Below are 26,394 nucleotides of genomic sequence, written 5' to 3'. Positions count from 1 at the left end.
GAGGATTACTCAAATTTTAGTTCTTCCATCAATAAATAAATACACAACCACTTGTACGTCGCTTTGAACGTTCATCTATTCGTTCTAAATTATTATGTATTTTACACATTCGTTTTGTATAGTGATGGTAAAGTTGTAGCAATTAGCTGCCGTTGTTCAGGGTACGCCTTTCATTCTTCTACTAGTAGGTACACACATTATTAATCGTATAAAAGTTTGTCAAAACATCTTTAATACCTTACAAGTCAAGTAAGCCAGAAATGGCCTTAGTGGTGTTTAAGCCAAGAACGAGGAGAAGTCGTAGATCATCATTTTGGCTTACATATGCGCGCACATCATATTACTACTATTAGCATAGTATACACTCCGCAGAGAAGCAGAATAATACGTCCCGTCGTCATCCTGTACATTACTTATCCATCTGGAGTTACGCCAAATCGTGCAGCTATGCGAGTCTTCGGTCTAGATGTGACGTTCTAAAATTATTACAATTGGAAAAGAAAACAGTACAGCATTACTTTATAATTACTATGCAGAAGAAGTTAGGAATGTTCGTTTACCTTTACGGCAGCAGTGTTTCCATTCTTTGGGTCTGATTTTTGTGCCAAAAAACTGGCGAATCCTTGGTTGACATCTGCTTGTTTCTGTTCAACCTCTTGTCTTCGGCGAGCATTTTTCTCATTGAAAGTATTGCTACCACCTGTGGCAGCAGGCATCGATGTTTGTGCTGTTGTAGGCACTGTAGCTTGTTGCGTGCTATCTTTGCTTCCTACGAAACTATTATTTGCTGCACAATTATCACTATTCCTAGATTTGCCTTTAGCAGTCTTTTTCATTGCCTGCAAGGGCACAAAAGCACCTTTTCCGGCAGGATTATTTTGGTTGTAACTCAAATGCTGTGGTCCTTTCGGGCCCCAAGGATATTGCTGCCGCTCTTGAGCTTTTTGTGGCTGTGGTTGCTGCTGGGTGTGTGGATGTTGCATCATCATCATTGCACCATTGTCAACGTATATGGGAGGCCGGATTCGCTGGACGAATGGAGGCACCATCGTCGGTTGTTGAAACCCACCAAACGGTTGGTTCATGTTCATCCCGGGCGATGGGAATGCCGGTTGGATATGCATTGGCGCATATGGCAACTGTTGTTGCTGATGATTGCTTATGTGGGTTGGAGGACCCATCATGCTTTTAAACCCCGACTGCACTTGTGCATTTCCGACTGTTGGTAACATATGCTGTTGTGGTATGTTTACGGATGGCATGCCGTGGACGGTTGAGGAGCCTTCGGAGGAACTTTTCTCAGATGACATCATCTGCCATTGAATTGGTGGTTTGGGCAGACTTGCTGGGGCGGGTACTGTCATACCGGGCGGTTGACTCATCTGCTTATCCTGGATTCCTGTGTCCTCAATTCGTAGCATTTGTTTCAAATAACCGGCCATGTTATCTCCACTCCACTGATCCCCACTATTAGAACCACTGTTCGGAACCACATCATTTTTCGTTCTCCAAGAAACTTTTTTAGCTGCCAATCTACTCGGGATAGATTCATTATTCTGATGATCCGAGCGCTTATCTCCAGTCCATTGCTCAACACTATTCCAATCATTCTTCGCCACGGTTTCACTCTTCACTCTCCAATCTACAGAACTTTTTTCAGTTGACGTTCGATTTTGATTACCCAAACGGTTGCGATTTGATTGCACAAAGCTTTCAACATCATTATCATCAAAAAGAGTTCCCGATCCATTTGGTGATTCCTTTAATTTCCTCCACAAACGTTCGAACTCGATCTTTCGTTGCTGATCCGTTTCTTTATGCGCGGGCCGTTCCATCGATGTTCCAACAAATGTATTGTTACCGTTCCATACGTTAGTGCGCTTGCCTATACGTTCATTCACGCGCCGTTGTATTGAATCTGCCGTTGCGTTAGATTTGACACAGTCTAAGCCTTTAGTTTCTTGCTCCGCACTACTATCACATAGTATTTTGTAACGATACCCTGCCGAGGCTTTACCATAAGAAATGTTCAGTATGGCACCCTGTGCAAGGCGCATTACCCGCTTCTCAGTGCTTGGAACATTGCTAATACACGCACCCTTAGCGAATGGTTTGTCAAATAAAATCTCCAAATTAATATCTTCTTGCCCAATAGCTTCTCGGCGAACCGGATTAGGATCGGACACACGGTGTATGCCGATGATCGTACCCCGTGCACCGACCGGCACATCCTCTTTGTCTTGCACCACGATCACGCGATCCAACAGCTCAAATGTAGCCGACGGGTCAATCACTTTCGCATTCTTCATGCCGGGCCGATACAAATTCTTTGCATCGATAAACATTGTCTGCACTTTCGGTTGGTGCATGTCCCTATACTTATCGATGATTTCAGTTAGCTTTTGCATTGCATTCTGTTCCAGCGACATGATACCGCAGCTCCGTCGTTCGGCGCTTATGTGATCTTGCAAGTTCAACCAATCGCTCAGTTCCTTCAGCTTACCTTCGTTCCCTTCGCCAAAGAGATCGGTCTCGAAGTAAATGTTGGTTTTGCCCATGCGTTTGAACTTTTCGGACAAATCGGGAACCCGCTCGAGGTACATTTCGATCAACTTGACGGTTTTCTCCGAAAATAGCCACATTTTGTTCACCTTACGACAGTAACCGACCGTTTCTTCATCCTTCGACATCATTCGAAGCCGCAATCCGATATTGATCGTTTTGTCGCCTACGTTTAGCGCACGGTGCCCGCCGGGCGCCACAAGCAATGATCCGGTCAGCTGTAACAGCAGTCCTACCGAAATGCCGAGCATGGCAGATGTGTCATTGACATTCCGGTACGCCTGCAACGACTGACGGTGCACATAAAACACCTGGCCCAGATCCGGCTCTTCGTAAACAAGAAGCTTTGCCTGCACACGTTTCGTTGTTCCTGAAACATCCACTACGTAACCCATGCTGCCGTAGAATTCAGAAGCACGTAGGAATGTCACACTTTCCTGTGGAAACATTTCATGCATTTCCAGATATGTTTTTTCCTGCTTCATCACATCTTGCAGATCATAAACAATGGCCTAGAATGGAATGGCATCATTATATACTGAACGTTTGGAACATTTGAAATTTGCGTAATGCTCTTACTTGTGCCGGATACGCCGTGGTTATGTTGTTCCACAATTTTCGCAACGCAAAGCCGTAATTCTCCAAAACATATTCTGTACCAATAGCAATTCTAACATGCACCAGCTGATTGATCGTGCCGACATCTATCGCCAAACGGTTGTTGTTGCTGTGAATATAGACGTTGTTTTAAGTCACGGTCTACTGTGATGGGAGCATTTTCTTCGCATACTGTTCGGTAATTGATGTGCAGGATAGTTTGTACGATCTTTCATCTGTCTGCAGCGGTTCGCTGTTCCGTTCGTACGTCTTCGATCGATCCGACACCCGCACCACAATGGCTTCCATTAAGTGGGGCCAGCTTACGTGTACGATTTTACCTAGTAAATTCTTAGCAAGTTCTGCCGTGTCTGATGTCTGGTCAACCGGTGAATCAAGCACAACCATCATGCTGTCGTTCTTACTGGCAAAATTAAAAATTTTTACATGTAAACTCTTCAGTTCACCCTGCAATTGGTGTAAAAAAGGCAAAACAATTAAAACTTCCATTTCCATGCTGCCTGTTAAACAACAGCCGTCCGCATCAGTTACTCACATGATGTGGTAAATGTTTGAACGTGGGAAATCCTTTCGCGTAACCGTGCAACACGGCACCTTTCGAAGGCCCAAGAACCAACTTGTTGTGAGGAACGTGTAAATTATCCCGCCATATTTCGCTTCGCCTGACTGGTAGCTCGTCGATACGCGTAAAACCATACTTTGCCTCAAGTGGGGTCTTTTGATTTGCGTCGTACTGATATTTAAGCATCGGTCCATGCACGTTCCGTTGCTTTTCCTCATCCGTTAGGAACGTATCGCACGGAGCCATGGCTTTCAGCAAGCGTTTTTCATCAATAAATGGGATCAGCACGACCGCTTCCCATGCTTGTTGCTTTCCATTCAAATCGGTTCTGAAATCCGTTGGATAGAAGTCATATACGGAGCTGTTAGGGTTGATCATGAGATCATGATAGGCAGACGGCAAATGTTGTCGGCTAGCCGCGGGAAGCACGCTAAGTAGCTGCTGAAAAGGCAAGAACGGTCGCGCTATGTCGAACTCTAGTTTGAGATCGGCGAAATTATCCACATCACTGATAAAAGGCGCATAATGATGCGGGTAATACCATGACCATGATACTACTCCGCGATAGTAGTAGTGTAGCGTCCACTGGAGGGCTCGAATATAGCATTCGGTTTGTTCCGCTCGAACCTCCCTGTGGAGAGAATAGAGTACGAAAGTAAGAACGGTGGCTTAGTTGAGGTACTTTAAACAAAATCAGTAAAAAACTACTACATACTCAGTAAAATCTGCGTATCCCATCTTAGTCATGTAGTAGTTTCTTTTATAGCTTTGGAACTCCTTCTCGAACAATTCGGGATCGTTTTCGATGTCGTCCAGCGTTACTGGTGCCTCGTTATCTTCTCCATCGGAGTCTAACATTTCCGAAGACATGATGAGTGCCACCAAGTCTTTATCCATTTCGCTTGAGGCAATGATCTCATCCGCATTCACATCAAATGCTTCCAGCTAAATAGTCAAAGGCAAAGAAATAAATCAACTTTAATCAACTGGAAAAAGGCTGAATAGGGGAAAGTGCTTACATTATTTTTACCACACTTTGACTCCAAATACTTCAGTTCCGTATACCGATCGAGAAATATATGCCGATCGATGTCCGCCAGACGTCTCATTAATAGTTGCAGCCTGGGCAAATTCAATATACCACCCTCATTAATGTATCCATCCATCTGGGGTAAAACATCCTTATATGCACTATACAGAATGGGGAGCGCATTTTCGTTGATATGCAGATGTGGCACATGAGGAATGAAATCATTTCCTACCAAATACCCCATCAGCACCCAATCGTCAATCAATTTGTTTATGTCGAAAGGAAACCGTAGCCGGTCACGAACGCTAGCAAATTCCAGTTCAAGGTACTCGCTCAACAGCGTCAAATGTAAAAGGTAGAATCGAATATCCTTAAGGACCGTCTCTTTTTTGTCGGTTTTTCCAAATTTTACTTCCTCTCGCAAGAGCGAAAAGTAGCGTTCGTGTGTACACAATCCCAACATGATTAAGTCGGCGTCCAATCCATACAAACAATGCCGTAAGTTTGGGTTAAACCCGGGCTGAGCTTTCGCGTGTCTAATATACTCCATAATCTTATGTTCGCCTTCGCCAGGAGTCTAAAAAAACATAAACGAAAGGTAAAATTATTTGTTGATCATGGAGTAAACAGTCATCAGCAAAACGATTCACCTCATGCCCACTGAGAATGACAGTGCATGCTTTCCACAGGCGATCAGTAGCAATCTTCACTTGAATGAAATGCTCTAACGCATTCTGTAGCCGCACCATAAACGGTGTCCCCGGTGTTATACAATTGCTGTCGAAGGGACTATCTTGAGGAATAGGATCTCCGTTCGCCTTTGCTCTTTCCAACAGTTCATGAGCTTCAAGCGCTGAGCGGAAACGGCGACCTCGCTGTTGGTTCATTTTGGCGCGCGGCGCCACCCCATCCACGGCGATGAAGAAAACTTGTTGTGGTCTTATGAGCTTGAACAAAAACTCAACATAATGGAATATCGCGTCGAATATTCCCGCCTCATCGATCCGGAAATGTATATCTGCATCGTTCGGGTGCGAGCAGTTGTGTATGATCCCGTTCATATCGAGATAAAGATTATCAAATTCTGGCACCTATTCATCCATTGGTACCCCGTACCATACGGGAGACAAAGCGAAAAGAAAATATTAATTTTACCATCAACGCGTTTCACATGTGTACACACACACACACGTACGCGCGTGCGAAACTTACTTGGTTTTCACGCAGCAGCTCGGATAAACAAGGATATCTTTCGCTCATATAGCGAAAAAACTTTGGTACACCCATGTTTGATTACTTAAAAACAACCTTATTTCCGTTTCGAATACGCCACAGAATTGCGGAATATGATAGAAAGGTAAAAAAAGGAAAGCGTTGGTTGCGGTTATTTCACAAGAGTATTTTCTCTCCCTGGCTCCTCCGGTTGGTTTTTGTGAAGTCGATTTTGACAGCAAGAAAAATTGCAACCCAAGGTATGTACATAATTGAATATAAAGGTGGACCTATTCTCTACTGTGGTTTTATCAGCAACGTCTTTTGCTGCTGTTTATTACCAATTTGCAATATTCATCTTTTATGTACTTGTGTTTTATGTACAAACCAACTTGTATAAAACTATTTTTCACCAACTTGAAAATAACTATATATTACCATTATCCAATAGCGCCAAACGCTCCATTGTCTAATTGGTCGGAGCGAGACCACCCGGGTAACAAACAGCCGTTTTTTTTGTATGGACACCAACACCAATACGTGACGTCCAACAGCCCGTCCCACAGACACCTTGTAGGATGCGTCAAAAAATTCAGCATGCAGCAGACAGTAGTGTCAAAAAATTCAGCATGCAGCAGACAGCAGTCTGCACCCAAGATGCATAAATATATGAACATAAAATCAATTCACAAACTAATTGCGACTTGTTGATTTTACGACACAAGATCAACAAGAAAATTAATCACTATTTCACACGCAACACACAGCACCAATTATATTTATCGGTGTGTAATAAACGAAGCAATTTCCATAACATGTACCGAAAGTTTTTATCCTCACTACAAACTCAATGTGCTTGCCGAAGCAAGCACGTAGTGGAGGAGAAAAACTAACACCACACATTTATGGCACGGAAAGACAAGCACAACACTCACTTTAACATCGCACTGCACAAAACAACGCGCATATTTGCAAATTTCCGCGCATTACTCACGCACAAAGGAATATAATATTTGCTAACTCCCACAACACGTCCACTCCGCACTTAGCACACAACAAACTGCGTCATTATCAATGATGGCTGGATGTCAGCCTACACATACAATCAAAGGATTCGTGTTTGTACACGAGTTTTACAGCATTTCCCCAAGGTTTGCATGTAAAAAGTGCTGACATTGCTAGTCGGGCATTACCTGTTCTGAACGCTTTCACTATGTCAATAAAGATGCACAAAAAAGAATATTCACAACATCAACTTCTACAACAAAACCATGATTCGGGTGTGAATCTCATTAGTATAATATGTTAATTTGCTAGGTGATCTGAAATCCGGCTGCAAAGCAGCATGCGGCCATGAACGAAAAGACAAGCAACAAGAAAAGGTAAGATAACTACTTTCGTTCTCCTCGTTGCATGTATTTTGCACCACCTGTTGCTGATAACTTTATGTTGACCTCTTGTTCCGATCCTCACAGAATCTCCAAAATGACGAGTAAATCATTCCTATGGGGTGTTATGGCCGCTTCATTGACGTGGTCCATTAGTTTGTATCTGTACTGGAATCTGAGCAACACGTCGACGAACGGCGAGACTGTAGGTGGTGAGTTTCGATTGGCAAAAACACCAACTTCCGCGGCCGCGATCGGAGAAGATTCTCGACAAAGGATAGGGAAGCATCAGAACAGTCTCTTCGGGGCTTCGGATGAAAGACTGCGCTTGAAGTCGTCCAAGCAAGTGGAAAAGAGTAAAAGTTTGTTCAAAGAAAAGTATGCTCGGTTTATGCATGAGAAGGAAAAGAGGCGCATCAGCCATCGGTTGATTGATCAGCTGCAACCCATGCTTCCGAATGGGACGGATGAGTTCGGCATGGTGCAAAACTCGGAGGAGCAGTTTATTCGCGACATCGGTTACAGGAAGCACGCGTTTAACGTGCTCGTCAGTAACAAGCTTGGATCGTTCCGACCGATACCGGACACACGGCATAAGCTCTGTGAAGCGCAAGTTTACGATAAGGTGCTGCCAGCCGCATCTATCGTGATGTGTTTCTACAACGAACATCTCGAGACGTTGCTACGTTCTGTGCAATCAGTGCTTAACCGAACACCAGCCTACCTGTTAAAGGAGCTAATTCTAGTAGATGATTGTAGCGACTTCGAGGACCTAACTGTTGGTGGACGACTAGAGAATGAGTTGAAGCAATTAGACACTGATAAAGTGCGGCTCTTGCGAAACGTCAATCGTGAAGGGTTGATGCGGTCCCGGGTTTACGGTGCTCGTAACGCTACCGGCCAGGTGCTAATCTTCCTCGACAGCCATATCGAGGTGAATGTGGACTGGATCGAACCGTTGCTTTCAAGAATCAAGCACGATCGCACGATCCTAGCGATGCCCGTGATCGATATCATTAACTCGGACACATTTGCGTACACCGCCAGTCCACTGGTTCGGGGCGGATTCAACTGGGGTTTACACTTCAAGTGGGACAACCTACCGAAAGGTAGTCTCGAACGGGACAAGGATTTCATCGGTCCGTTCAACTCGCCGACGATGGCCGGCGGCCTGTTTGCCATTGATCGGACATACTTCAAGGAGCTTGGTGAGTACGACATGGGCATGGACGTGTGGGGTGGCGAAAATTTGGAGATTTCATTTCGTACCTGGCAATGCGGTGGGTCCATTGAGCTGCTGCCCTGTTCCCGCATTGGTCACGTGTTTCGTAAACGGCGACCATATGGTTCTCCCGACGGTCAGGATACGATGATCCGCAACTCTCTTCGACTAGCGCATGTCTGGATGGATGATTACATACGATTCTTCTACGAGCACCAACCGCAGGCACGCCACGTACCGTACGGTAATGTTAGCGAGCGACAACAGCTGCGCGAACGTCTTGGTTGCAAACCGTTTCGGTGGTATTTGGACAACATTTACCCGCAACTGCGTGTACCCGGAGAGAAGACGAACGATGAGACTGGCGATGCAACGCAGCCAAAATTTGAACCATGGCATTCGCGCAAGCGCAATTATGTGGCTAGTTTTCAGATACGGCTGTCGAACAGTACGTTATGCATCTCAACGGAACTGGACAGCGAGAAAAGCCTCTGGAAGAAGGGTTCCAGTTTAGCGCTGCAACCATGTTTGCGCGTTAAGCAACAGATGTGGTACGAAACCGAAAAATCTGAGCTTGTGTTGGGTCAGCTGCTATGTTTGGATGCACCATCTAGTGCCACCAAAGGAAAGCCGAAGCTGAACAAATGTCACGAAATGGGTGGTGATCAGGCATGGAAACATCGGAAAACGGTAAGCAAAAGAAATGAAACCTGACAATTCGAGAGGTAACTAGTAACATTTCGCCTTACCCTTTTGTTTCAGTCCGGTACACCGATCTACAATATTGCTTCCGGCAGCTGTTTAACTGTAAAAGATGTGCGCAAGGGATCTCCGGTGGGACTGGACCTTTGCGTTAGTTCCCCGCGTAGCACTTGGGATCTGATAATCTCATGACCACAGAACTGATGATAAGATACTGCAACTTTTTGTATTCCACACAGACTTTGGTTTTCGCTTTAGTTCGTACAATTTACCAGACATTACATTTTAGATAGGAAATTAAATGAATAAATCATACCATTTGCATACAACATCGTTATGTTCTTTCCGTTGTCACAAGGTGCATGTGTAATAAAATGTATATCGAAAGGCAAACATATATGTTAAATTGATTTTTTTCTTTCACAATTCTCTGGCTTTGGAAAATTCATATCAGAACCGGTATCGTGAAAAAATCTCAACTCTGTTTAGCTATCTGCAACGCAATATAACCAAACGTGTTGCTCGTGTATAGGTCCATAAACACCATTAGTTGTTTATTTCTCGTTATATAAATACAATAATGTTAAAGATACCATAAAATTCTATTACCTCCTTGGGTTCGGCGCACTAATGCTCGCGTGTACTCGTTTAAATAACTAACGAGCTAACATTACGCTGCTTTGCTCCGGATACATCATATCCTACCAATCTAACACGCAGCCTTTTGCCAAAAGAGGCTAATCCCAAAAAATGGTATCGCTCGCTCACTTAAACCAAAACGGAAGCGGACGAGCAAGGCTGCCAAAGTTTTCGAACGGGTTGCCGGAAGCGGCACCGGAGGCACTAGTACGCTGTGGCTGTACATTGATCACATCGTTTATCTCATGAATGATTCCATTGCTGGCTACCACATCGCACTTCGTGATGCCGGCATTCTGTACCTGCGGTCGACGGTTACGATTTAGCTTTAGTTGCTGTCCACTTATCGTTTCGGTGGTGCGCACGAATGGCCATTCGGATGGAACGATTCCGGTGCAACAAATAACGTTCGGTAGTATGTGCGCGCGAATGATGCGTTCCAGCTCGTCTTGGTTTTGAAGTGTTTCCTGGTACCACGAATCCACCTCGAGAAAGACGTCATTCTTCGGCACTAGCAGCGTTAGTCCGGAATCGGGTGCCGTTAGTAGCTCGGTTAGGTTGGTGAGACTAACCAAACGTTGGAACATGCTATAATCTGGGTTCGCGGTAAGCGCTTGCAAAAGGTTCTGAAACGAGACAATTGAACGGTTTAGTTTTTAGAGTTTGTCCAAGCCTAAGAATGCTACCGCTTACCATCTTCGGGACATCCAAGACTTTATCTATTTCATGGACCACCGATCCACATGTTTCCTCATCGAAACGTACCAGCCGGGCACAGTTGACTGTGGCTCGGTTCATAACGGTCGTGAATACAGGATTCTACACATATAGCAAACGAATGAAAAAAACGGTTCATTATAATGGCCATTCGATATAAAATTTATCCTTTTCTCCCCTGTTTCCGATCGTACGCTTACCGTAGTGTACAGATTAACGCGAACAGTTTGACCAGCCTTCGTTGGTACACTTGTTTCCTCTAAAGCACACGTTTTAATCAATGGTTCAGCCACGTGGTATTCGAGGAACTCCTTCAGTTCGCCATTTCCGCGCAGGTTTTCCGGGTGTTCTTTCAGCTGACGAATCCAGTAACGTCCCGCATCCGTTTGCTCGAATGCCTGATCAGTTGGAATGAAGAACGTCCGGTTGGATAATGCATCAAACTCCTCCTCCAGACCAGCATCGGTGATCAGTTGCTTGAATATGGTTAAATTATGGTTTGCCAATGTGTTCGAAATCGGCATACCACTGTCCGTTGGGAGAACGCTATCAATCACATGCAGTACGCCATTGCTGGCAATCACGTCACTCTCCTCAATCGTTGCCAAACCGTTAATGCGGATACGTTGCGTCTTTTTGCCTTCGTCTTCGATCTCGCCCGTTGCAACATCGGCAGTGGGTGCACGCGTCTTACCTACCATGGCGTACTCAAATTCGAGCTTCTCATTCAGCATGTTGTACGTGGACGTTTTAACGCCATTAACAGCAGCGAGTGAGCAGAACGTTATGTCCAGTATGTGGTTCTTTAGAATGTCTATCGATTTGACGAAAAAGGAAACAAAAGAACAAAACAAAAGTAGTTAGCAATTGTAAAACTCATAAACGACGCTATATTGAGGAATAAAGGTGAGGGTAAAGCGATAAAATCAATGGCACCACCAAAAACTAAGAACAACTCGCTACGAAGAAATCGCGTAATTTGAATACCCAATCGAACAACGATAACGGCGCAATGTCCTTGAAAAAGATACTAATGGAGCGTTTGGTACGTTGCCAAACACGAAATCGATAACCGGGCGATAAATCCAACACATTTCGGTAATATCTTTTGCCAACCCATTCAACGATCGTGGCCGATCATGCTGCAAATATTTGACACCTAACGAAAAATAGTATTCTTCACTAACAAATTAAATAAAAATGTTTCAATAACATGGCGGTTAGCTCTTGTTCAAGTCTATTATAACTTTAACTAATCATACGCGCGGTTCATCTGCTGAGAACGCTGCGTAACGAATGCTACCATTGTCAATCCGATACCGTCACGGATGGATCTGGTGTGGATGATTTATGCAATTGGTAACAATTGCCCATTTGTAACAGATTCTGACGCACCGTGTATTGTTCCTTCGAAGCGTCGGTAGTCCACCACCATGTCAGAATGTTCGAACGTTTCTTCTTTACGATCATTCCGGTCACGTACCGGGAGCAGTACTACACAATGCCGCACCGTAATTGTGAATGATGTGCGGCTATATAAATTTGTTAGCATGTTCAAAACCAACCACTACCAACGGTTTCAACCCATTAGTCATCGAGGTGTAAACAGTCAATCCGTTTTCACCGTAAATAATTGCTATCGCAAAAAAGGTACTCATTTGCTGAAAGTAATTTGGGTAAAGAACAACTTACTCATGGCACAACCGTTGCCCGCCTTCAATTTGCGACGGATGTCTTTATCGAGCTTGAGGAAGGCATCATCACTGGGGGCAAAAATGGTGTAGTGTTTGTCGTCACCCTGTTCACGCAGCATCTTATCCAGCCCGGTCATTTCCAGGAATGTGCGCATAAGCGTCATATCGTCGCGAACTTCAATGATGTCCATTAGAGTGTTGCGGGCCGGTACCAGGACACGATCGACAACGTGCACAATGCCTCTATCGGCGACACGGTTCAGTTTAAGAAGTGGTGCACAGTTGGCTGTGTAGCGATACGGATGCTCGGTGTACGATTGATCCCGAGTCTGTGTCATCGGTCCTCGGGGATAGATGTTGATACGAATGTTTGCTCCCGGTAGATCCGTCTTAAGCAGTTGTTCGTTGCTAATATCCTCGATGTAATACGACCCGTTCACCGTATGGCCCAAAATCATGTCTCGCGCGGTCATGCTGGCAAAATCAATTGCTCGTTTGGCTCGTGCCATTGGATCGAAGGCAACCAGGTTCTACGCATTAACAAAATAAAAGAACATAAGTCGATACGTTACAGCGGGATATTGGCGTCACACTTATTCTATTGCTTACGTTTTCCCACATCTGCTCGGCAAAACTGGTGTAGGCACTGTCCGGCACAACAAACAGCGTCACATCATTCTCCAACGTCGCTTCCAGACCACTCTTCTTCAGCGTTGAGATGAATTCCTTTGCACCAAGCCGCTCGACCGTTTCCTCCATGGAGTACAGATCCAGCTTTTGGCAATGCGCGTTCGGTGGACCATTGCGCGGTCGGCCGAAACCGTGACAGCATTGGCGTGTAATTTTTTCCGTACGTTTTCGTCCATTTACATTTTTACTGGGCAGAAGCAAAAGGAACACAGATAAGTATACGATGGTACGTGTGTGGTTTAAACCACGGGAACCAAATCATTGACTTACATCGAGGTGCAGATATACTTATGCTGCTTTTCGGCACATGACTGTACGTTCAGGTTGAACGTGCTGAAACCATGGAAACCAAAGCCGCTGCTGCTGCTGCTACCAGTGGAACCGCCGTTAATTGAAACCTCCTCGTTGTCGGGCGATCCAATATCTTCCTCCTTTTCCTCACGCTCCGTACAAACATTTTCTCTGTCAGTGGAAATAAGTTAAATAGAATCTTTAATTTTTTGAACATTTAGAAATAATTCCAAGTTTACAGAACGTAGAGAAGAAACAAATTTTAAATGTAAATATAAAAAGCAAAAATGCGCGCAACTGCCACAACTTCACAATCACTAGAACGTGAGTCACTAACGTAAGCATACGCGCCTTTTGTGCTGAATTAGCATACATGTGAGCACTTTCTTTTGACCTTTTCAAAGTCGTACAACAGTTGAGTGTGGATTGTAGTTGGAATTGTTTTGCAAACAAAATGTTATTATTGTTTACTTTACATGAGAAATAAAATACTGGGAATCGCATAATCATAAGTGACGGACGCACTTTCGAGCAAACCATAAATGCTAAATCATCAGATTATTTCTCTGTTTTATTTCTAAAAAAAACGAATGGGATTAATGATTGCAACGCAAGTATACTGGCCGTTTCGTTCGCAAACTATATTCCATCCGCAAAATGGCGTAACAAGGCCTGACGACTAAAAAAAATTAAAGAAAAAAAACAAAAAACAGCCACTACTTATCGTGGGAAAATATCTACTCATTTTCATTGCCAACCCCAAACGATAAACTATTCGTGACAGCAGCGGAAAGGTCGGGGAAATTCAATACCACTTTGCGGTGTAGCTTTAACGCCCGTTGTCTTGGCAGGCTTTATGAAAAGCATCCGATCTGAGCAACAAAACTAATTCAAATCGACATAGAATGGTTGGCTAAGGTTCCGAATGAATCTAATAGAATTCAAGGATGATTAGCCAGTGATCGTTCTGCTGTTGGAACTGTTCTATGCCATCGTTTCAACTCTTCTTAGAGGCTTTTCAGAGCTAAGACAAAAATGAAACTTTAATTCAAATTTTATTGCATTCCCAGACAACCTGAACCGACGGTAAATGGTAAGTCATTCATTTCATTATTATTCGTATTGTTTTATAAAAGTAAAACGTTGATCATCCGTTGTTCGCTGCCGGTGCCTCTAATCCTGAGCACGCAAAATAAAAACAATGGATACGGCAGAGTTCCTGCACAATACAAAACGAAAAAAAATATCAACCCGGCAACATCAGTTGACCAGTGACCAGAGCAACAATGACCGAGACACTCTCCTGCGGCTTGGCTTTCCTGTGTGAATAATTCACGGACATTGCATTAAAACTAATGAAATTCAAGCCAATTCTCGCAGTAAATCATCGTCAGTCTGCATTTGCGTCGCGAATACGATTAGGGGCATCTTTGGAGGGTGTAACACGCTCTGGAATCGTGTGCATGTAACCCTCCACATCCTCTTGTCCTCTTCTTAATTCTTCAACAGGTCCAACTAAATCGTTACCACTCACTTAGTGTCAGGTCAGTCAGTGGTGGTAGCATCGCCACCAAAGCAAATGATAAGCGGTCATCTACAAGAACGCATACTGCCCACCACTTTGCCGGGAACTTCATACACTGTCCGCGGTGTTCGCGGATGATCAAGCTGCGACCTCGATCACAGCATAGGGTACGCACAGAGGCATCATCACACACTGAGACTGAGGCTTACAGTACAGTGACAGTATGCTCGCATACTGGAACTGTGCACAGATGTTGAACTGTGATTTCTCCCGCGGTCAACGTGATTTGCGCTTGTGGACCAAGGATCAACTCGTGCGGTCGTGGACAATGGTTTTTATGCTAAATTATCCCTCACCGTGTGGAAAAGCGTGCCGCGCTATTGAATCTTATTAACCTTTTAAAGCTTCTTTTGCACAGTTCTATTGCACTGCAACAAGATGCGCGATCAATATTTAGACTCTAGAAATCAAAGAAATCCATGGCTACCAAAAGTTTGGATGAGTCTAAGAACCTTTAATTGTATAAGTACCTTAAACAATTATCCTGCCCTTAGTCTCAAACTTTATTACCCCGACCTTTATGGTAGAGGCCTCTACACAACTCAACACTCCTGATGGAAATATTTAATTCCTTTTTCAAATATACAACACATTGTACAAGTTACTCATTTAAGTGGCCTCTATTGTTACTGGCGAATTCAATCTCAGAGCACCTGCATGGTTTCATGTCCTAACTGTCAACATCCACAAACCTTATGATGTTCCTCTCGACTGTATTTAGTAAACTACTAACCTAAACGGTACATCTTACAGAGTTAAAGTCGCAAAGTCTCTCTCCCATTCTTTCGAAGCCATGTCCAGTGTACTAAACCCACTACTGTTTTCAGTGTTTTGACTATGTATGGCTGTGTAAAGATCCTTTCTTCTGAGGATTGTCTACTATACGCTAACGGCCTACGGTTGTGCTCCCGTCTCTATGACTGCCGATTTCTTATAACTTCAAAAACATCCCCAATGTTTTCTGTGCATGGTCTCATTCTAATGGTTTAATGCAGTGTTAGGTAAACTTTATTCTTTTGGGCGCTCTTCAAAAATTATCCTGCCTAATAAGTCTTTGTGCAAGGCTCTAGTAAGTAAACTCCACTAAAAACATTGGGGTCTAACCTCATGAGAGACCTGACTTTTCATGCGCATTTGGGCAACACACTCAATAGGGCAAATCGGGCAGTCAATGTCAGACATTCGTGATCCCCTTTGCCTTAAATCTCTGTACTTTTGCTGGATTCACTCAGTGTTGGAATATACCTCAGTAATTTGGTCTCCCACTAGTGTAATAATGATGGACAGGATAGAACAGGTTCAGCGTAAGTCTACTTGCGTTGCATGTTCGCCGTTTCCTTGCTGAGTATTTGGATGAAGTTCACTCATATCCTCAAGCGTCACATTTCTATTGCTCGTTTTCTTTTACACAATCTTGATGTTTTAGCTCTTTTATACTCCATTACGCTCTACACCAATGACCCTGTCTGTAAGAGCACTTTCGGGAAGCATATCATCTGTTCGATTTCAAAACTTCAACATCCCAATTCCGATCCCGTCTGCGACATATTTCTCCTTATTTTCCTCACGTTAAGTCAATTTAAGTCTTTGTTAAACTCACGTGACAAACAAATAAAGTCAAATAAATAAATTAACAATTAATACTAATAATATTATACTATTCCAAATTCATTCATCATAACTAATGATGGACCAAAACGATGATGCTCAAAACAGTTCGTAGAACCGTTTTCTTCCCTCCAACAGAAACATGTACTAATAGAAACATGTGTTAGCTATTATTGGTTCCATGAGCAATAGGTACATGTGCGAAATAATAAAACGGTAGGTTTGTTGCAACGGCGCACAGCACACTTACAACACCTTCCGATTTTATATCATCCACGCCAGAGCATGTCTATCGGAAAGCGCGATCGTAAAATCGTGCTTTACACGCAATTATTTGTTTGTGAAAGCTGGAGACGGAACATTATACGTATGTAATATCTAATTACGGTCTCATAAACATTAGTCCACACCCGACCGGACATGCGTTTTCTGCACACAGGCACCTAGTTTCAGGCATCGACAGCTCCCATCATCATAACAATGTATGAATATGAGCTACATTTTTGTTCTTTTTTGCCCTGCGTACAAAAGCCTATTTTCACACCGATCAACGGCAAAGTCGTACCCTCTAGACTGGTTGTTTCTTCTGCAAGTTAAATTCATTAAAAAAAAACACACACCCTTCAGTCGAAAAAATATTGCTTACGTCCCACGACAGACTAAACTCGTGCACAACGACCTTCTCACGGGCTCAAAAATGTTGTGCACAATCGGAAGTCCAGCGAACGGACAATGGGTTCTGCCAAGGAGTAGAGGAGGGTGCACGCATTTGTGCCAAAATTGATTCAGCTCAATCTTGCAGCGTACACTTGAAAGAATGTGCGAATTTCTCTTCCTCTCAAAACAAACTCCAAAATCAGCTAAAGGTGAACTTAACACAAATCGTTTGAGTGGCATTGTTCCAAGCGGGAACGCAACAACTGCCTTCCCAGGCTGAGCAGAACATCCGGCTATGAGAGACTGGTTCGGTAAAATGAACGTTGAAAATTAGATTCCGCCGAAGGTTCACTTTCTTTTGCTGTGCTACCTTCGTTCGTTAGCGAGCTGCCATAAAATGTGGGTCAGTCTAGACATTAGTCATATCTAGGTACGTCAGCAGACGTATGCACATAGCCGGTAATGTGATTTTAAATAAAGCAGAACTATTGGACAGCGTTTGGTTTTTTTTTCTTATCCATTCCAGTACATGATAAAAGCTCAAGTCTTAGAGCTCGAGTTCTCATTTACATAAACATCTTTACGCCTTTGGAAAGCTTTCTCCAGCGCTGTTGTTCTTCGATCAGCAAACAGACAAGCTGCAACAGAGCTGAACTATACATCAAAGACATTGGCGGGAAGTGAAACGTGTCTCGTCACTCTCGTCGTCTTTCGTATGCAAATCCGTGTGGTGTTGATCGAACAATCAACAACAAAAACAAACAGTTAAATGTTTTTCCTGCATGCGTATTGATCATTCTCCTTATTCATAAACATGGTTACTATTCCCATGCGGAACCGATCATCGCGCTCGGTTCTAAGAAACCAATAGAAAAGAAGATGGAAAAATGCCTCATGCAATGATGGACGATGGTTGATGGCCGTTGTGTACACATCGGAACATGTGTTTACATCTGGCCGTTTCATGTCGCACGGCCGACTGAACTGCGAAACAGTTCTCAGTATGCTACAACAGCGCATGTTGTGGCATAACTGTATGGGCACATGATTTAAGAATGCTCTATCGATGAAAGTTGCCTGCAATGGGGTATGGCAGCAGATGCAAATTATTAGTGCATCGCACACGATGAGCTTTGCTAACCATGCGACAATTTTGTACCATATTATCCTCTCCATCTCATACTCCTCCATCACATCACTACACCACGTGTTACATTAAATTCGACATTCGGTTAGCGGGGAGAGATAGCATCGTGCAATGGTCGTGATGTCACCATCTGATGAACTTACCCTTTCCACCATGGCTGGTTGGCATGGGTATCGAAGAACCCAAAGCCGGGCAGACCGGCCGATCCGAAGAAGCCCGACTCGAGCGGCGTATTGAAGAACGAGTTGAAGTGATGTTGGAACAGCGAGCCCGTATCGAACGGTGGCGGCCGGCGACCGTCGTCCAGCGTTTCTACATCGGGGTGTTGGCCGGCCGGTGGACGATACGGTGGTGTTAGCCCGGGTCGATGCACAGACGATGGTTGTCTTTCATCCGGATTCGGACCTATCACATCTTCGAACGTTTCTGCATCCGTTTCTGGGAATGAAATGAGGGCGAAATGATCAATCAAATGCTCAGAGACAGAGATGGTGGAGGAGGCTTATAAATGCATCGACCTGTTCAGTCTGTGATGGGCCCTAGTGTCAAATTACAGCCGCATCCCAACAAATCATGTTGCAATTTATGCACTCCAATAGAGTTCTCTGCGAAGATCATAATTCAGCGGATGATCAGTATTTACGAACTCTAGCATTAACCTCTACAAATCACTCCAGCATGAGCTGTACAGCTCTTACGCCACTTGATGTTACCGGAAAAGAATCGCAGTATTATTCTGTTGAGTTTTTTGCTTTATTTATTTAACAGTCGAGCAAAAACAACTAGCAAAAAGCATGGAAAATGAGTTCACTGAACATAACATAGAACAACATTTCTTCTGTGTTTTTAAGCTTACCCAATGACTCACGATCCTGGCCAGCGATCGTAGCAGTTTCCCGTTCCGTTCCGGCGAATGCACCGACCGACACTTCCGGTACCCTAAAATGGTGATGGGGGGCATTGAGACGATCAGGCTCTTCTAAATGGTGCAGCATCCAGAGAAAAGGATTCGCATCATCGGGGTTGGCAACCGGTTCATGAAATTGTGCCGGCCATTCGGCTACATCCTCGCCAAGATTAGCCAGCCGGATGATTTCATCACCGAGGGTGCTTTTTTTTGGTAGTTACAAGGGAAAAGAAGTCCACAGCCGCGCGATACCATACCAAAACCACATCCCACGTTCGGGCGTACGATCACGGGTAGGGTGGTGTGTGTATGTGTGTGTATGTGTGCAGGAGATGGTTGTATGCGTGTGTGAAAGTTTATTTCGTTGTGTGTAGCAAGGGTCCATTATGATTCCACCATTGTTTTCGAACCCAGGCACAGTGATGGATGATTTTGTAGTGGCACGGGTTGTAAGCCACGAAATCACCAGCCACCCGGCGCGTTAATAACAACAATAGATAACGTTCGTGTTGTTCGTGGGTGCGTAGTTGTTGGTTGTTGGTGGTTAGATGAAACGAAAACAAAAACCGAAACCATTTTCAAAATTAAACAATTAACGAGCAGGAACCCGTTGGGGGGTGGGGGATCGGGATTAATCACATAAAAGGGAAAGTGTTGTGGATGGAGTTAGGTTAATATTAACTGTTAATAATAGGTAGGGACAAACGTCTAACGATGAGCTTTAATGATTTTCTTCATTACTCTAAATCGATCAATGGCAATAAAAGCCATATTTTCAAACTGGAACTGTATTTTCGGAACCATTTAGAGAGAAAGTTGTACCATTTGGTTCAGAATGATAACTGCAGAAGATTGCCAAATTTCGGGTATTTCCTTATTACCAGTTTCGTTGATACCGGTTTTTACTTCAACCAACACTGTTCAGGCCATTCTCATTTATCGCTCATTCTAAACCTGGAACCTGGAACCTGGCAACGGCCATTATTGAATAATCAACCCTTCAACATTTCGACGGTTGGAAGCTGTTTGAAACGGCGCTGGTCACACATCGCACTAGCTTATCAAGTGCCAATTGAGAAAAAAGGACAATAACAATATTAATACGTCCCTGAGCGCACGTTCTCGCATGGGAAGATGATGAAACGGGACTCAGAAACTTCTAGAAAACGTACATTATCTCTCAGTCACAGGGAGAGTTCACACAACTGTTTGGTTGCTAATATTATGCCGCAAACAAGTCGAACGGTATTGAATTAGCAATAATTAAGTCCAGTGTAAAGCTGCATTTATGCGCTAACGGAACGATGTGACGCCAGATCACGATCGAATGCATATAATTGATCGCTAGTTAAAGAATCATCAATTTTATACAGTTGCATTAAAGCTTCTGGAAAAGGAAATACCTATGCAAAAATGAACTATACAAGGGAAAGGACGATCGATCAAGGCAGGATCGCTATAGGATTGTTAAGGATAGTCGGAACTAACGGTACAGTAGATGGATATATAAAAGATCATTACTCGAAACAGGTCACCGAACTGGCAACTAAAGCGAGCAACAGCAGAGCGAAAGAACCCCAATTCGTTCGAAAGTGGATACGTTCCATCTTTCAGATTTTCTCCTTCTTCACTGCACTATGCAATAATCACTTTTTACGAGCCAATTAGAACAATTTCGCGCACATACACACACGCACGCACTCCGGAACGGATAATGTCGGACAATGCCCAAGCGGCACTTTACACTCTGGGTCGGGTTCCCCCTGCAGCACTTGATCCGCACAATAGCACGGCTTCCAAGAAACAAACGACTGATCATACCGGTGCACCTGTATTTATAAGTTCCCTAACACCACCATAACTGTGCTGTGCTCCGCACACAAACCCGATGCTGCGCCGAGTATACGTGTAGCGTGTACGCATCGGGAGACCGGTGTGCGTTTGTGTAGAGGGTGATCGCTGGTGATCGCTGTGGTGGTAAACGCATTGAAGTAAATAAACACTAAACAGATGTTATTATTATTATTAAGCGATGGAAGGCGGTAGGGTGCGTGCGGAAAGTGCGGGCTGCGATCGCGAAATTGACAAGAAGGAAGAATAGCGAGAAGATTCCCCGGTTTCACCCGCTCGCTCGACGGGACTCTTGCAGTGAAGAATGAAGAGGGGTATTTTTCTGGAAATTTCTACTTTCCGCTACTCTTTCTATAGCGAAGGATGGACGATTCGCGATCTCCTTTCTCGCGAAAGTTGTTGTTCTACTCCAATTGGAAAAAAAACTGCAACACAACAGAGAATCGTTAGAAAGAGATGGATATAGAGGGAAAGCACAGTGTATTTTTGTTTATGTCTATTTGGACAAAAGCTCAAAACTTTTCCACTCACAAAAATGATCATATTTTATTAAAAGCACTTACTTTACATGAATGCTTAATGCTGATATAATGAATGGCTTATTGCAACTGTGCAATTTCTGATTTTTGAAATGCATAAACATAGTCTATCAAAAATATTACAAATGATAAGAACAAAATGTGTTTGACATGAATAGCAAGCATTACTTTTGGTATTGCGTAAATGATGGCAATGCATATATGTGCGTTAGCAAACGCTTTAAAACGGGATAAAGGCTTGATTAAGATATTCAATTTAATTACATTTAATAATTTCTTTCGATACTGTTTATCAAACATTATCCAAAAACAACCATCTTATCACATCTTCCGCAGATTCATCCTTTCTATATTTGCAATCATCGTCAATACGATACAAAAGAAAAGCGTGCTTATTTAGCTAGCATTACACACGCAGAGACACCACACCACGTACCCGTGCACACGAACACAATAGATTTCAGTTCTTCACTATTCGATTAACAAATGCCATTTGTCTTTATCTTCTTAGGGAAGACACGCGCCTATTATTACGCCATTGAACTTGTTGCATTACTATACATCTTGAGGTGATAGATTATTTACACGCACCAAGGATCTCTGAAAAGTGATGTCTGATAAAAAAAAGAAACGCATCGATAGCTAAAAGGACACAACAATAACGAAATTGGTAGGCACAATTCAATGGATAAGAATGCCACTAGGAGAGAGGTGAGTTTAGGAACGAAATCGTGAATGGATCACATCGCAACTCAATGGGCAATTAGTTTGAGCTGAACCATTTATACTTGTAATTCAGCAACCATGCAATGCTGGAAACAAGCAAGGCCGCCGTAGCAAACAAGACGCCGCGTATTTTCCAGTGCTGATTACTGTCTTGCAGAATGGCAAGGATTTTGAGCGTTTGCTCTTCTGTGTCTCTCAGGGTTCCTGCAAAAAAAGTATAATATTATTAAAATCCACACCATCCAGCCATTTCTATGTCTATACTCGAAAGTTCCTACGGATATACCTGAGTTTTCAATGACAAAATGTGATTGTTCGCACTTTAACTCTAAGGGCATCTGTGCTTTGATTCGCTTTTTCGCCTCTGCCTCAGTATATTGGCTACGATCCATCAGACGAGTAACTTGAATATCTTCCTCGCTACCGATTAACAAGGGCAAATTTTGTGAATTTTAAAAATTAGCAGTAAAGGACTACTGTACCATTTACTTACCAAGTGACGGTAATGATTTTATGTATGTAGTTAAGCATTACGCGTATTTCGAACAATAGCGGAAGATCCAGTACAACAAAACTGTGTCCTAGAAAGAAACACTTGATCACCTCCTTGTAGATCGTGCGATGAATTTCGGGATGCGTGATTTCGTTCAGTAATCTACGTTTTTCTACGTCATCGAATATAATGCGTCCCAGTGCCTCCCGGTTCAGCTCACCGCTCCCAGCGTGAAAGATTTCCTCACCAAACGTGGCCTTAATTTTATGCCATGCTGGTCGCCCCGGCTCAACGACTAAACATGGAAGAAAGAAATAAACAAACCATCAGTTCCCAGTCTTGAACTATCGGGTCATGATGGAAAGTGTGGACAATCCACATGGAAATGAATGGATGTTTGCTTATGCAACTAATATGCTAAACGAAACGCCCATCAACCCCCACGCTCTACGCTAACCTAATGAAGCGGGTGTCAAACGTCCGTTGCATTCCGTTCTGATAAACGTACATACATCACATACCTTGGCGTGCGATGGCATCGGCATCGATGACCGGAACACCGTTGTCCCGGAATATCTTCGTTACGGTGCTCTTTCCTGAAGCGATACCACCGGTTAGGGCGACAAGAAACATATCTCCACCGTTTGACGCGAAGTTAATGCGAATTTAAGTGAGAATTATTGTGATGTGATGACGAGCAGCGTTGAACTAACTGTTGGCAGAACTAAGACGATACCGATTAGGAAGCCCAATGTCGTAAAGAGCGTTTTGATTTGCTCACCATACACTGCGGTACTGCGTTTGAAAAGATATGGCTAATCCAGTTTACCTTTGCATTGGAACAAAATATTAGCTCATGGAAAAGCACAACATCTACTTCCAAAACCTTTGACACAAACGACAGCTGTCAGCGACGATGGGGCTGGATGTGTTTGTAGTGGTGTGCCGCAGCTATCACCAAAATAAACCCGGCTGTCAAGTCAAATTACAAATTGTTTATTATCTGCCTGTTTTTATATTATGCCGTACTATTTGTGCCACTACTGGACTGTTTTATCTTATTCAACTGCGAGTCCAACTGGTAAACTTGTGCACAGCAAAACAGATAGTCGTCCTTTCGTGCGGAAAGGTAGAGACCTGCGGTATGTTTATGGTTGCAGAAGCATTATCGTTTTCGCATTGGCCGGAAAATTAAATCAACAATATGGAGCAACTGCATCGTGCATTTCGATGCCATTGCTGCAACGAATTCTCCGACGATTGGAGAAAACTTGAAACCAGCGTGATGACGATAGGAAAAGCTGTTTTAATTTGCGATATGATCGACATTTTTCGGCTTCCACAGGTAAAACATATTGCTGTTTGTGTTGTTTTGGGCAGCCTAATGCTCTTTTTGATTTTAGGATTGGAGTATTAAAAAGAACGATGCGATATGTTTAGCTTGCCTGGAACGGCTCGAATATTGCTACCAATTCTATGCAACGTTACTAAACACAACGGCCAAAGAAAGTAATAATTCCAATGATCAAACTCCCACGGAAGCAGATACCTTTGTGCAATGTTCCTTCTGTGATATTTCGTTTGTTACCAAGGTGGATTTTGAAAAACATTTAAAAATACAACATTCTCAGTCAACACATCAATTCTACTATTGCCAAGCATGTAAAAAAACATTTAAAACCAACCGTGGCATGCTTCAGCATTGTACAATCTACCACGATGCTCAGGAAAAATACGTATGCCACATTTGCGAACGACAGTTTATCACTAAAACCAACTATCGGAACCACATGCGTTATCACAAAGATCATGTTTGCGGCTTTTGTAACAGCGGATGGATGGACGAGACCAACCTGTTGGAACATGTGCGTACTACGCACAAGGATCGTTTGTTCGTTTGTCGGTTTTGCAACCGAAAGGAAAGGCTGAAGAAGTGTCTCAACCGACATCTACGTTCAGTCCATCAGCAGGAATCGAATCCATATTTCTGTGGTCACTGTGGGCAGGAAAATTGTTTCTACGAGAGCTACGAAATGCTTACGGACCATTTACAGCAACAACATCGCGAAGACGGCGGAAACGTTCACGGGAAAGATTCATACGGGACCTTGTTGAATGATTCCTTGCTTGCGAAAGAGTTTGAGCTTCAAGAAATGAATGTAATTGGTAAAGAACAGGAGCAATTTTTGCAAAATTTAAATTTGCGGAGGAGCGGCAATGAAAAAAAGGAAATTTCTCGCCCGTTGGAACCAAGAATCGATCAAAGGATGATTCTGGAAGATTTTCTCGACGAAGCGTTCGAGAATGACGAGATCTGGAATAAGTACATCGAAAACGGGGAAGAGTATTTGATCGATGATTATGATTTCTATTTGAAGGGAATTGAAGGCAGCACCACGGAACAAGAATTGTGCATGTATTTATGTCCACAATGTCAGCGAGGATTTCAAAAGCAAAATCATTTAACAGTTCATCTGGCCGAGGACCATAACGTGCCCAGCCTGGTGTGCAACGATTGTGGAGCTAGCTTTACTCGCTTATCAAACTATAGAACTCATCGACGGGAGCATCTGAAAGACAATGTTCGTTTTCGCGAAAGCAATATTCCCGAAATGGAGGAAGCTCTGTCACTCGTGCAAAGCACATCGCTGGGCTACTCGGTACATGAAGAAGATGGTGGTTACATTTTCACATGCAATTTGTGCGACCGCAACTTCCAACGGAAGCATAATCTTGAAAAGCACAAATGTCGATTCTACGATCGTCACCAACAGCAGACATCTACAGATGGACAATGTATTGAGGAATCCGAACAGGATCCTTGCTCAATTTCTCAGCTCCAAACGACATCAATCACTGAGATGGACACACTTCAACGCACGCATCGATCAAACATTGGAGCACCGGAACGTAAGCAGGAAGTCATCTACTGTATGCTATGCGATCGCCGATTTAGCTCCACCTCTGGTTTGAAATATCATCTAAAGCGACACACGGGTATTAAAGCGTTTGCGTGCCTGTACTGTGAGAAAAGGTTTACAGCAAACTCGAACCTGCACGCTCATATTCGAAATGTGCATAGCGAGAGAAAGGATTTTCGTTGTACCGATTGCAACGAAACGTTCACTACTAAAGATCATCTCAATAAGCATCAACGATCTCGGCATCGCCAGGATCGTGCTTTCGTTTGTGGTGAGTGCGGTAAAAGCTACTTGCAAAAATCACATTTGAACGAGCATGTAGCAGCGAGTCACCGAGAAGATCGCTACTTGTGCAACGTTTGCAACGGCTCTTACGCTAGTAAAAGTTCTTTGAAACGTCATCAGGCTAGGCAGAAGCATTACATTCAGCAAGAAGAAAATATATGAATATGTTCCTAAAATATCAGAATTGTATCAGTATTTTTTCTATAAATGCACCGAATCCATTATTCCTTGATGAAAACGCGTACTTTTAGATTATTGAACCATTCGATTAGCTTGTTTTAAGTTATTTGATAGAGAGAAAGTTAGAGATTTTTTTTGATCTAATTTCTTTCGACTCAGTTAGAAAAC

General features: G+C 43.4%; 5 protein-coding genes across 7 annotated transcripts; 2 read left to right on the top strand and 3 right to left on the bottom strand.

Moving 5' to 3' along the window:
* Nucleotides 1-51: 51 nt before the first annotated feature.
* LOC125763165 (5'-3' exoribonuclease 1) lies at nucleotides 52-6,229 on the bottom strand. The gene is made up of 9 exons (XM_049426011.1): nucleotides 5,985-6,229; nucleotides 5,423-5,863; nucleotides 4,762-5,349; nucleotides 4,458-4,687; nucleotides 3,716-4,373; nucleotides 3,353-3,627; nucleotides 3,142-3,289; nucleotides 561-3,074; nucleotides 52-476 (listed from the first exon to the last, which is right to left on the bottom strand). Exons 1-9 carry the CDS (start codon nucleotides 6,057-6,059, stop codon nucleotides 414-416), a joined length of 4,992 nt encoding a protein of 1,663 aa, XP_049281968.1. The 5' UTR covers nucleotides 6,060-6,229; the 3' UTR covers nucleotides 52-413.
* A 951-nt stretch (nucleotides 6,230-7,180) lies between these two features.
* LOC125763173 (polypeptide N-acetylgalactosaminyltransferase 35A) lies at nucleotides 7,181-9,689 on the top strand. Its single transcript, XM_049426024.1, has 3 exons — nucleotides 7,181-7,366; nucleotides 7,460-9,284; nucleotides 9,357-9,689. The coding sequence occupies exons 1-3, from the start codon at nucleotides 7,338-7,340 to the stop codon at nucleotides 9,486-9,488; spliced, it is 1,986 nt and encodes a 661-aa protein (XP_049281981.1). The 5' UTR covers nucleotides 7,181-7,337; the 3' UTR covers nucleotides 9,489-9,689.
* Nucleotides 9,690-9,818: 129 nt separating this feature from the next.
* Nucleotides 9,819-21,050, bottom strand: LOC125763167 (transforming growth factor-beta-induced protein ig-h3). Of its 2 annotated transcripts, none has more exons than XM_049426015.1 (9): nucleotides 20,753-21,050; nucleotides 19,181-19,434; nucleotides 18,468-18,762; nucleotides 13,307-13,498; nucleotides 12,956-13,223; nucleotides 12,345-12,876; nucleotides 10,853-11,466; nucleotides 10,629-10,754; nucleotides 9,819-10,561 (listed from the first exon to the last, which is right to left on the bottom strand). In XM_049426015.1, the coding sequence occupies exons 1-9, from the start codon at nucleotides 20,836-20,838 to the stop codon at nucleotides 10,061-10,063; spliced, it is 2,868 nt and encodes a 955-aa protein (XP_049281972.1). In that variant the 5' UTR covers nucleotides 20,839-21,050; the 3' UTR covers nucleotides 9,819-10,060. The 2 variants fall into 2 exon arrangements, with proteins under 2 accessions (XP_049281972.1, XP_049281973.1); XM_049426016.1 differs by having other exon boundaries at nucleotides 19,181-19,263.
* An 889-nt stretch (nucleotides 21,051-21,939) lies between these two features.
* LOC125763186 (dephospho-CoA kinase domain-containing protein) lies at nucleotides 21,940-23,749 on the bottom strand. Of its 2 annotated transcripts, none has more exons than XM_049426038.1 (5): nucleotides 23,622-23,749; nucleotides 23,362-23,564; nucleotides 22,841-23,135; nucleotides 22,634-22,767; nucleotides 21,940-22,551 (listed from the first exon to the last, which is right to left on the bottom strand). In XM_049426038.1, exons 2-5 carry the CDS (start codon nucleotides 23,471-23,473, stop codon nucleotides 22,385-22,387), a joined length of 708 nt encoding a protein of 235 aa, XP_049281995.1. In that variant the 5' UTR covers nucleotides 23,474-23,564; nucleotides 23,622-23,749; the 3' UTR covers nucleotides 21,940-22,384. The 2 variants fall into 2 exon arrangements, with proteins under 2 accessions (XP_049281995.1, XP_049281996.1); XM_049426039.1 differs by having other exon boundaries at nucleotides 23,362-23,552.
* An 84-nt stretch (nucleotides 23,750-23,833) lies between these two features.
* On the top strand, nucleotides 23,834-26,287 carry LOC125763172 (zinc finger protein Xfin-like). The gene is made up of 2 exons (XM_049426022.1): nucleotides 23,834-24,185; nucleotides 24,244-26,287. The coding sequence occupies exons 1-2, from the start codon at nucleotides 24,045-24,047 to the stop codon at nucleotides 26,206-26,208; spliced, it is 2,106 nt and encodes a 701-aa protein (XP_049281979.1). The 5' UTR covers nucleotides 23,834-24,044; the 3' UTR covers nucleotides 26,209-26,287.
* Nucleotides 26,288-26,394: the final 107 nt, after the last annotated feature.

Source organism: Anopheles funestus, chromosome 2RL (genome assembly GCF_943734845.2).
Source record: "Anopheles funestus chromosome 2RL, idAnoFuneDA-416_04, whole genome shotgun sequence".
Classification (NCBI taxonomy): Eukaryota; Metazoa; Arthropoda; class Insecta; order Diptera; family Culicidae; genus Anopheles; species Anopheles funestus.
This window is presented reverse-complemented; position numbering and strand designations above follow the sequence as displayed.